General features: G+C 45.4%; 1 protein-coding gene across 2 annotated transcripts in view; it reads right to left on the reverse strand.

Moving 5' to 3' along the window:
- Positions 1-1,834: 1,834 nt before the first annotated feature.
- Positions 1,835-12,199, reverse strand: part of srl (sarcalumenin) — a 31,999-nt gene continuing 21,634 nt past the window's right edge. The window contains exons 3-7 of one of the 2 annotated variants that reach the window (XM_035398751.1): positions 10,965-11,060; positions 8,912-8,947; positions 4,980-5,096; positions 3,386-3,619; positions 1,835-3,201 (exon numbers count right to left, since the gene is read on the reverse strand). In XM_035398751.1, coding sequence (XP_035254642.1) covers positions 2,390-3,201; positions 3,386-3,619; positions 4,980-5,096; positions 8,912-8,947; positions 10,965-11,060 — 1,295 coding nt within the window. In that variant the 3' untranslated portion in view covers positions 1,835-2,389. The remainder of the gene's footprint in view (positions 3,202-3,385; positions 3,620-4,979; positions 5,097-8,911; positions 8,948-10,964; positions 11,061-12,199) is intronic. The other variant, XM_035398752.1, reaches the window with a different exon arrangement.

Consider the following 12,199-nt stretch of genomic DNA (forward strand, 5'->3'; position numbering starts at 1 on the left):
AAATAAAAAAGTATTTCCGTCAGAATATTATCTTTATATTTGCAAACTTTAATTTCCAGAACAACAGCACAAAATATCATGTGCGCCGGCTGTGGACAAGTTGCCGTGGCGGACACTCAGAGATTGGGCTCTCTCTGGTGGCCATACGTGGTAACAGCAGGGTTCGAGGAGCTTTCCCGAATTAGAATTTCTCCGTGCTTTTCCTTCTCCGGTTACGTGGAAACAGAACATGAGTAGCCGTTCTCATACAGGGCACGTTCACGTACACTTTCATGTTTATTTAGTCTCTGTTGCACTGCGTGAGCTTGTTTGTATTTTCTTGACACGGTTCTGATTGTTTTCCTCAAGAAGCAGGATGCCTGTAGAGTCAAATGCATAATTAATTCTTACAGAGAGAGATAGAGAGAGAGAGAGAGGAAAAGAGAGTGAGAGAGAGAAGAAAAAACCTGTACATTTTTGATGAGCTTTAATCCCCATCCACTCAGAGGAACACAAAGACACGGTCGCACAGCAGTTACACTTCAGCTGGCAACCGTTTCCACAGAGGTCAAAGGGCATACTGCCATCGGGGAGCTCTGTTACAGAGGTTTCATCCCTTCATCTCTCTTCCTCTCTCTCTCTCTCTCTCTCTCTCTCACTCTACGTCTCTCACTCTCTCTCTGCGTCTCTCTCTCTTCCTCACTCAGCATGAAGAGAAGTGATTCCTGTGTTATCCAACGCTTCCTGTGGGACTTGTGGGAAGCCAGGAAACAGATGGCACGTCGTGTGTGGAGTCTTGTGACCGGCGCTTCTAAGTAAAGCAGCAAGTAGCGAAAAAAATAAAAATAAAACGGACGCTTTGGGCACGAGATCAGAGTTACATTCCTGAGGCCCCGCCACTCCACATTAACCTCTTGCATAACCGCAGAGGAATAACGTGAATCTTACTGACACCGTTAAGCCCCAGTGTGACTGTGAAGAATGTGGCAGCCAAGGGAGATTTCCCACTGTACCCTGTGGCTTCTCTGTTCTGAGCATGCCCATTGGCAATCTACCAGACCTGTTGGTCATTCACTATAGACTGGTAATAATAATAATAATAATAATAATAATAATAATAATAATAATAATAGTAATAATCTTATTCGCATATGTTTCTCTTATATAATTTTCTCTTTAAAATCCCACTCTGCATGGACCTCATAATTGACTGATTTTAGCAGAAAAATGCAACAGGGATTCTTGCTTGAAACAAGAAAGTGAACATTTTGACCCTTGACCCCTGACTCGTGTATTCTGTGCTGTCCCCAGGACTGTAGACTGTCAGCCAGCAGGGTAACAGAAGCGGAGAAAACAGAGTTTTCTCCTCCTTGCAGAAATCTCTGACAAATCAGGTTGAACGCGCCGTATAAAATACTAACACATTTACAGGAGGATTCTTTGGAATTTTGTCCTGCGGGATATTTTGTAGGGTTTCATGAGAAAGGACATAAAATAAATAAATGTAAATAAATAAGTAAATAAATAAACTGTAACATGAAAGACAAGGATCTCGTGTAGTTTTAATTTCTGCATTATAGCCTGGCATGCTGCAGTAAACAGTGGGCTGAGGCTGAGGCTGAGGCCGGTAGCAGTTTTGTGTGCTAATTTTTCTCAGGGCTGTATGTGAAAGTCTGAATCTTCCTCATGAAAAGAAAAAGGACTTAAACTGCAGACACATTAAAAAGCAACAACAATAAATACAAAATTTTGAACTCAGTGAATCGGCTTGTCGTTTCATACCAACCCTACACAGTTAAAAAAAACGGAAATAAAATTGAATACAAAACTGCAAACAAAAATTGTCAAACTACTGTTTCCATTTTTTTCTCCATTTTATTCACATACAAGGGAGCTGGCACAGACTGTTAAAGTCTCATAATTTTTCACTTAAAAATATTTTTACAATTTTTTTTTTCGTTTCAACTATTTTTTTTTTCAACATGTATTTTTTTTTCTTCTCCAAACCGGTCGACAGTTCTGTACTGCTTTGCAGGGGAGAGAGGAGGGAGTTCAACTTGACTAAACTCACCTGTGAAACTCTCACCTCACAAACACCCGTACCCTTCAGCCATTCCCAACCCCCACCCTTAATTTTCCACCCCTTCTCCTTCCTTTAGAACCCCAAACTCACACCCCGCATTCTTCTGAAAAAAAGAAAAGAACAACAAAAATAAAATCAAAGAACCTCCATCCCTGCAGACAATGACATCATGGGATTCAGGGGAGGGGGCGGGGCCAGGGGACGGAGGAGGTCAGCCGTGAGGACCATCCATCCTTCCCTGCACACCTCTACCCTCTCCTCCCCCACCTCACCGCTCCACCTCTCCCTCCACTCTTTCCCTCTCTCACTCCTTCCCTCTCCTCCGTCTCAGTGTCTGCGGTAGCGGTTCTTGGGCTTCTCCCCGCAGCCCGTGGCCTCGCAGGACGAGAGGCCGGGGCTCTTCCCGGAGGAGATGCTGCTCAGGAGGCTGGGCAGCTCGTTGGTGATGGCCTTCTCGATCTTGTCCAGCAGGCAGCCGCCCATGTAGGAGCACTGGGCCGACAGCTGCTTGAAGCTGTTCACCGGGTTGATGCCGAAGAAGTCGCGGTAGGCGTCGCGGTTGGGCAGGTCGAACTTGCTGACGTTGGTCTTGGCCAGGATGGACTTGAAGATGTAGAACTTGTCGGGGTCGTCCACGATCTCCTTGAAGACCAGCTCGGGGTCGCTGAAGAAGCTCATCTTGTCCTTGAAGGTCTGGACGTAGCGGTCGACCAGCAGGCCGTGGATGCGCACGCGGATCCCGTGCTGGCGGATGAAGGCGATCTTGTTCTCCAGCCGGTTCTCGATCACCTGGTTGAGGTCCTCCAGCAGGGAGACCTCCTCGCGCTTGAAGAGGTCGCGGCTGGTGTCGGGCGCGTACTCGTAGGGCCAGAAGGAGCTGACGTAGACGCGGGGCGGCTCGGTCACGTTGATGAGCGGCGCCAGGCTCCAGAAGAGGGCGCCGTAGACGCGCATCAGGTCCTGCGTGGCCAGGTTGTCGGCCTTGTTGAGGATGATGCGGATCTGGGACTCGCGGCCCTTCAGCTGCCTGAACAGCATCTCCAGCTCCAGGCCCACGTCCAGCTTGGTGGGGTCGAACACCACGAAGATCAGGTCCGCCCGGTCAATGAACCACTGGCACACGTCGTTGAAGGGGTAGCCTGAGGTGGCAGACGTAGAGAGGAAGAGTAAGCGAGGGAGAGGGAAAGAGAGACAGAGATAGAGAGAGAAAGAGTGAGGGAGAAATTTTTGATCAGATTTGTTCTGTTCCACCAACTACAGACGTGCTGTTGTGATATGTGACCCCGCCCCCGTGTCCATTTAGCCCCGCCCCTCTGCTCTCACCCCTCTCCTGCTGTTTGCGGTTCTCGATGATGCCGGGCGTGTCGACGAAGGTGACCCTCTCCAGGAGCTTGTGGGGTATCTCGATGCCGACCAGCTTCTCCAGGAAGTTCTGGCCAAACTTCTCCAGCGGCGAGAAGGAGCGGGAGCTGTCGGCTGCCATCACGATGCCCTCGATGGAGCGGACCTTCTCACCGTGCATGATCACCGTGAACTCAGAGGTAGTGGGTTCAGCGCCTGGGGAGGGGAGGGGGGGGAGTGAAATGGGTTTTAATCTGTGTACAGCTGTTGGGTGAAGCCATTTTGGGTGAAGGCAACATCACGGTCCTGCAGATTCCTTCTGTACAACATCAGAAGGATTCGACCATACCTGACGACGCACTCCACCCAGCTGCTCGTCCAGGCTACGGTGACCTCTCGCCTTGATTACTGCAACTCTCTCCTTGCAAACCTGCCAGCTTGTGCCATACAGCCGCTACAGATGATTCCGCTGCCCGACTCATCTACAACCTTCCCAAATTCTCCCACGTCACTCCTCTGCTGCGATCACTCCACTGGCTACCGGTCGCTGCCAGGATCCGGTTCAAAGCCCTGACCCTTGCCTACACTGCCGCCAACAGGACAGCCCCCGTCTACTTGCAGGACATGACTCGATTCTATGTGCCTGCTCGACCACTCTGCTCTGCGGCAGCAGGGCGCATTGTAACCCCTCCAACCCGCCCAAAGGGATCACAGAGCTTCTCCACCCTAGCACCCCAGCGGTGGAACGAACTTCCCGTCCCCCTCCGAACCTCCCCCTCACTACCCATCTTCTGCCGTGGCCTGAAGACTCATCTCTTCAGACTATACCTAGACTAACCACCACCACGCTGTATATTTCACTCTAAATCCCCCCCCCCCCTTTTCATGACACTTGTTACATGTTGCCCCATCCCAGCACTTTTTGGTAATTTGTATTTGTCCTAATACTGTAGCTTATTCTTCTGCCTAGTTGGCTTTGCAAAGGTTAGGTCTGAACAGTGTTCACTGTGTGAACTAAACTGTGTTCTTGGCTAGAAATAGCTGTACAAAATAAGTATTGTACCTTACTGAACCTGTGTTTAGCAGTTGTCTATGACCATGAAATGCACTTTTTGTACGTCACTTTGGATAAAAGCGTCTGCCAAATAAATGTAATGTAATGTAATTTTGGTGTGTGCATTCATGTACAGGCAACTCTTTCATACTAGTAGGCAAGGAGGTATTGAGGTTAATGTGCAGTACCTTACAGGTAAGGAAATGTTCAGGTGTGTGCACCAGTGTCAAACTTACAGTTCAGGGGGTGTTCCTGTGTGTGCACCCGTGTAGAACCTACAGTCGAGGGAATGTTCAGGTGTGCGTACCTGTGTAGAACTTACAGGTGAGGGCGTGTTCGGGTGTGTTTACCTGCGTAGAACTTACAGGTGAGGTCGTGTTCGGGTGTGTTTACCTGTGTAGTACCTACAGGTGAGGTCGTGTTCGGGTGTGTTTACCTGTGTAGTACCTACAGGTGAGGTCGTGTTCAGGTGTGTTTACCTGTGTAGTACCTACAGGTGAGGGTGTGTTCAGGTGTGTTTACCTGTGTAGAGCTGGTAAGGGGAATCCTGCAGGCCCAGCAGGTAGTTGACCATGGTGGACTTGCCAACGCTCCAGGGACCCAGAAACAGTACCATGGGCTTGGAGGTGATCTCCCCATCTGTAAGGAAAAGAGGAGTGTTACAGCCACATAAAGACAGAGAGGGAGGGAGGGGGGGGGGAGGGAGGGAGAGTCAGAGGGAAGAGGAGTGTTGCACCCGGTTTCACAGAAAAGCTGAAAGCTATCCCATCATGCTTTCTGTCTCCATTGTCCTGAAACCCTGGCTCCCTGGAATCAGAGGACAGCCCCGTCCACAGCACGGTGAGAAGCAGTCAAGGGGAAAGGCGTCTTCCTTTATCAGTTGCTTCACACACCCAAAGATGTCACCGAAGCATTATTACAGGAGACATGTGCTACCGTCGCCCAGTTCAGCTCAACAGCAAAGACGGAATCAGATAAAGCAGGGGGGAAAGATAAACAATCATGGATGAGTTGCAGCTGAAGCCATTTCCGTGAGCTTACTGCAGCGAAACCTTTTTCTGAGCACTCAAGAGAAGCCACATACTGGCGGGGTATTGTGTTTTAGACTTCACGTCTGTTCTGGGCAGCAAATTCACCCACTGCGTCAGCCATGCAATGAAAAGGGAGTTAGCGAGCGCTTATGGGAAATAGCATGTATCCGTACATGGAAAAACATTAAAACAATAAAGAATTCATTTACAATATATGTCAAAATATGTATGTGTTGACATAGGTTGTATGTATATCGACGTGTGTATTTAAGAAATATGGTTATTTGCTACATAAAATATTTTGCTTTATTCCCTATAATTATTTCCATGAATGAATATGTGCAAATATGCATATATGTTGAAACACATTTAAGAATATACTGTATGTCCATTCATAATACAGTGCGCAATACATGTACATATGGACATATATGAAAGAAGCTGTAATAGATATTTTTTCCACGGCATGTAGCGCAGTCCTTGATCCTTGTTTTTGTTATTTTCCCCACACAGGATGCTCCTTCTTCGCACGGGAGAGGCCACTGGAAACATTCGGCACACTCGGCAGAAAACAACGCCGCTGCAAATCACAGGTAAGCACGGCTGATGACATCACGGGCGAAGCGGCGTCAGAGCGCTGCAGCCGGACAGACGGACGGACAGGATGTGGGGGCACAGAGCAGCTCTCGAGTGCAAGACAAGGAGGAGGAGGAGGAGGAGGTGAAATAGTCAGGAAGAGGAGGTAGAGAGACAGACGTAGTTAGACTACTGGAGTGAACAGTTTTGGTTTCGCTTTTTAAATCTGGGGGATTGTGGGGGGGGCTGACAGGAAGTGCTGTCGGCTTCTTGCTTTTTGGGTCTGGCAGGCCCGACTATACATTTAGTAGAGGGATGTGTGTGTGTCAGAGGTGTCAGAAGCCCAAACTATGCCCCCACCCTCACCTCCACATCCTCATGTGTATCCCATCAACCCCCTGTCCTCTGACACACCCTTCTCCACAGTACACTACACCTAGCTGACAGGCCAGTCCAGCCTCACACATACACACACACACACACACACACACACACACACACATACGCACGCGCGCACACACACACACACACACACACACATACACATATGCGCACACACACACACACACACACACACATCACAGACAACAGTTCTGTGACATTACAGGGGAGTCCTCCCACCCCACTCCTTATGGGTTGCCAGAAATTCAGACATGAGACCACAAGGGTTTGAAATCAGAAGGCTGTAGGAAACCATTGATCCCCAGGGTGGCTGCTATACCCCCCAGGCAACAATATCGCTTCACTAAATATCCTGCAGTATGAATTAATAAGCTGTGTTAAATGCAGATGGCAGTGTAGCGTAGTCTGGGTGCTGTGCTCATAATTCAGAGACTGCAAATTACATTCACTGGCAGGGCACTGCAGTTGTACCCTTGAGCAAGGTACTTAACCTGAATTACTTCAGAACAATGTCCGGCAGTATAAATTGACTGTGAACTGAGTAAATACAAACGAGCTGCTAGATCTTGATATGGATAACAGCGTCTGCTAAATGAATAATGGATACCCTCCATAACGGTATCTGTAAAGCAATTCATGATATTTGTTTGAAGTTTTTCCAATAATGGTCATTGCAAGCATTGACTAATTACCTAAGTGTTTACTTAGCCTCCCAACATCCAAGCCAACAATTCAATGAGGTTTTATTTTAAATTATTAGCAATAATTAACTTTTGAGTGAAACTGCTTAGCTTCCTTAGCAGTGGGACAAAGACACATGACAAGAGGTTCATGTTTACTGACTGGTGAATGCACTTCTCATTCTCTTAGTTGCTCTGGGTAAGATGATCTGCTCAAATTAGTATAATGTAATGATCAATATTTTGAATGCCTTCTATCTCCTAAGTTAAACTAAGTTAAATATTAAGTAAATAAGTGTGTTTATTAATTAAGAGTCATTTACAAATCTCTTAGCAAACAATTGAGTTAACAGAGAGCAAAAAAACATTTTCCCAGTGATTTTCACCAAGTTTAATTGGCATTGTGCAAAAAGCACTGTAATAATTCTGTTTAGTACAAAATTTTAAATTATCATTCCAATAACTTATATTTCCCACAAAAGTAAAGTACATAAAATAAAACAGAAAAATGAACAGAATAGGTATAGTTGTGCTGTTGTGTGTCACTGTGTGACACCTTTTATGTATGAGAGGAGAAAATTTTTGTTTCATGTTCGCTTGTTTATGAAAAAAATATTGTTCACACAAAAAAATGACCAGAATGGACAAAATAGCATATATACCTACCAAAATGTATGAATTATTCAAATTTTGGGCCATAGAAGGCCATATCATTTGTAAAAATCTGTTAAACTAAAAATGACGTGATTTAGATTTCATCATTAAAACTGCCATGTTAGGGTCACAAAGCTAAAAAAAAAAAAAAATCACCACATGAGGTATATTTATAATTCTGTAGGAAAATAAAAAAGCTTCTCTAAAATGGCCATTATTTGTAAAATTCATATCCAGTTTATTTATACAATATGCCTTATTTATGAACATGTCCTGAATTCAAACTGCTGCTTTCTGGACGTTTGTTGTTTGTCCACTAAATACCACATAATCTGTGTATATTTGAACGGGCAACCATAAATATAGCATGTCACTCCTCACTTACAATGAATGGCTTATGGTAACACAGAGGGCAGAACACCAGTACTACGCCAGTGTGCTCCAGGGAGTCCTCTGTGTATGTTGGGTTTCATTCTTACAGGGCCCACGATCAATAGCGCTTGATTAAGCCGTTAATTGAGAGCTGAGCTGGATTCAGCCTCCCTTGACGGGCGTCTGCTGTGAACGGCATGGATTGTTTGAGGAATGCTAACGGTAACAGGCGCGACACAGCAGGACAGAAAACGCTACTATGGCGGGTATCTTGCCACTCGCAAAACACATATTCAAATTGAATGCAATCGAATATCTGTAAGACTTGACTGAGTGAAGACTGAGAGCAACTAATTAAACCAATTAATTAATACTTGAATTTAAGTCATTGAAGTTAATTGCTGCCCTGAGTACAGAACCAGAATTTCTGGAAATATATATCAAGTTAATTGAAGTTGGGATTTGATTAATGGAACCATTAGGCCTGTTTAATTAGAAAGGCAGTTGGAATGAAAACCAGTGTACACATTGTATTCCCCAAAGGCAGGAAACAGGAAACAATGAAGTATGTCACGTGACTGCACAAGTCCAGTCATGGGGCGGAGACAAACAGTTTGAAGATGATGAGCTTTAACAGGCTAATGTGTGGGGAGGGGAGGGGGGGGTGGATCTGGGGCAAGAAGGACAGGGGGTAAACCTCATGCATGTACAGCAGGGTCGCCCTCCCCTCCATACCCACCTGTAGCTGATGCCCCCAGGGTTCGTCCAGGGTAGGCTGTTAGATGGTGGGAGGGATGGAGGGGAGGAAGGAAGGAGAAGAGTCAGACGCAGTGTAAAGGGGAGGTGTAGAGAAGAGAGAAAAAGAGAGAGGTGAATGGGAAAGAGGGAGGGAAAGACAGGGGAAGAGAGGTAAAGATAGGTGGAGGAACAATGGAAAGAAGACAGCAAAAGACAGGTGGACAAAGACAGATGATGGTGAGAAAAAATGGAAAGAGCAAAGAGAAAAGAGAATGAGAAAGTGAGAGAAAGGTAGGCAATCAGTCAGGAGCTTTGAGAGAATGAGAGAGAATGTGAGAAACTAGGACAGGGACAGAAAGAGAGTGATAGAGAGGGACAGAGAGACAGATTGGAGATATGAGTAAATACTGTATATACACAGACAAAGAGACAGATATGATACAAATGGGGAGAAGAGACAGAGACAGTGAAACAAGAAGTGAGTGAGAGAAGTTCACAAAGAGGTAGTCTATATATTTTTGAACATATTGGATATGTACTGTATAGTGAGGTGAGAAGACTGTGATTTGACTGTGGGTTGACAGTGGGACAGAACAGGAAACTCAGTGTTTTTCTCCCCTGATTCTCTAAAGTTTCACACTGTCACAAGGAGCCCATAATCTGGGAGAAGAAAAAACAGAAAGACTCAATTTTCCAGTCATACGACTGGATGTAATCAGTTATCATATTTCACATTCTGGGCTCACAGAAGTTCCAGCCATTTCAAGCTGAGCTGAAGTGACTGGAATCTTCAGTTCCAGTTCCATGTTTTGCAGCTATCCTCAGATGAGCTGGCTCCTGGTGCCTTTCAGAAACCCGAGGCAATCAGTGGTATTGTGCGTGAAAAGGTGAGAGAGAGGAGAGAAAAAGAGGGATGGAGAACAGAGTGGACCACAGGAAAAGATATGAAATGAACAGTGATGTGCACTGATCCAGGGTGTGACAAAACACATCTTTGACCGCATGTGTCAAACATGCCCAGGGCCCTGATTGGCTGACACAATAACAGGCCCAGTGAATGGATGAGAGGCACATTGACCGATTGGCTGGTGAAAATATTGCTGCGATTAATTTACTCGAGACACGCTAACTGATTGCCGGCAAAAACCCTGATTATCTGAGAAACATACTAACAAATTGGCCAGCAGGCACACTGACACACAAACATGACTGGCTGACAGACACTTTGTCATAGTTACCGCCTGCCTGAGATACACACTGACCAGCCTGATACACTGAGAGTCCATTTAACCTTTTGTGACAAGCATGCGGTACTACACCGCACCACCAGGGGGCAAGCTGTCTTTCAAGCACGGAGAATTGCTGTGAGGGAACACTGATAAAGAAACTTCCCTCCCGCTAACAAGAAACTTAGCCACGTCCAGCCAGGCCGCAGGCGCCAGAAAACTAATGAACTGGCAATCAGACTAAATAGGAGAATGTGCAAGATTGCAAAATATGTTGTAAAGACAAGTAGCAAATACATTTTGACGTGGGCTGGAATTTAGTTGTGTGAACAGATAAGAGGTTAAGAGAGAGGAAAGATACAGTACCTGTTCCAGGATAGAGAACGCCAGGCCATGTTTATTCTAGAAAATGCGGGGAGGGCAATTTTTGTTTTGTGTGTGTGTGTGTGTGTCCATAGTTATATGAAATACCCAAACCTTTTACTCTTTTTTCTTTCTTCTGTACAGACACAATATAGAATTATTTATGTTATGATAATGTACATCAGCTTCAAAACGTGCTAGAGTTGGCTTACTGTGTGTTATCCAGCTCAGGGTAATTGATTGTTTTTATTTATTTCTTTCTTTTTTTCACCATAACCTAGCAGATCAAGACATTAACAGAAGGATGAAGAAGGAGACTAATAAAAAAAAAAAACAACGAGAAGCAGAGCCTCGCTAAGTCACCTGAGGTGGAGCGAGAAGGGGGTGGGGCTTGTGCCCGAGGTGGAGTGGAAAGGGGGCGGGGCTTGTACCTGAGGTGGAGTGGGAAGGGGGCGGGGCTTGTACCTGAGATTTCGTGCTGCCTGAGCTCGCTGTACTTGTAGGCCTGCTCCATGGGCTTGATGGAGGAGTGGTAGATCTTACGCAATCTCTGCAGAGCCGCTGGAGGACGGAGAGAGGAGACAGAGAGGAATAAAGAGATAGAGAGATGGAAAAAATGTCAGGACAGATGGTAGAGGGGAGTAGAAGGGAAGAATGAGAGTGATAGTGGAAAGAGGGAAAAAGGAGAGATAGGATGGAGGGAGCGAATAAAATCAAACAGATGGGGTAGAGAGATGGAGTGGAGTAGAGACAGAAAGGGAGAAGGAGGTTGAGGGGAGGGAAAAAGAAAAATGCAGAGGAAAAGATCATTTTTAAAAGAGAGGGAGAGAATGTAGACCAGGGAGAGAGAGAGAGAGAGAGAGAGAGAAAGAAGTGGCAGACCGCCCAGGGCGAAAGAGAAAGGAACAAACAACTTGAGGACCATTGACTCATCTGCTGAACACATTTCGTTACACACACAGACGAGTAAACCTGGCGGGAAGATGGAGGGTGTGGGAACGCAAGGCCCTGTCACTGGGCTGGCCCTGACCCACACATGCACTGCACTAATGACTCACTGACCTGCTGGCTCTGCGGCCACATGATCAACATCAAAAGCAACAGAAAAAATAAACGTCCATATGTGTGTGTGTCTGTGTTTGTGTGTGTATACCTGTGTGTGTGTGGATTTTGATAATGGCGACCAGTCCAAAACTGCTCTCTCCCATTCTACCACAATTCGCCCAATCCGAAATCAGTCTGAGAACTGTTGCATTTCACCCTACACATCTGCTCATCTGTGCCTGTTCACACAGTGTGGTTATCACCGCTATTCAAGCCAGTTTTACCAGCCACTACTTAATGCACTTTGACATGGATTCAGTCCAAATTAGCCAATAGCATTGGCCTTTAATCAATAATCACTTGTTCTTAAGTTTGACTTCAAAATAGTGTTTTTTTCTTTAATCTTCACAGCCACAGTTTGATTTGAATTGAATTACTGCTTTTGGTGAAAATACGAACAAAACCCTTAATTTACACTTGAATTAAAATGAAAGACACGTTTTGATTAAATCTTTTACCTCTCAATGAATTGTAATTAATATTTTTTTTTCCCCACAAGCACAGTTTACAAAGTTTTCAGTGGTCAATTAAATTAACCTTTTTTCTGAAAGTATAATAATAAATTAATAAATAATAAGTTACAACAAATACTTATT

Source organism: Anguilla anguilla, chromosome 17 (genome assembly GCF_013347855.1).
Source record: "Anguilla anguilla isolate fAngAng1 chromosome 17, fAngAng1.pri, whole genome shotgun sequence".
Classification (NCBI taxonomy): domain Eukaryota; kingdom Metazoa; phylum Chordata; class Actinopteri; order Anguilliformes; family Anguillidae; genus Anguilla; species Anguilla anguilla.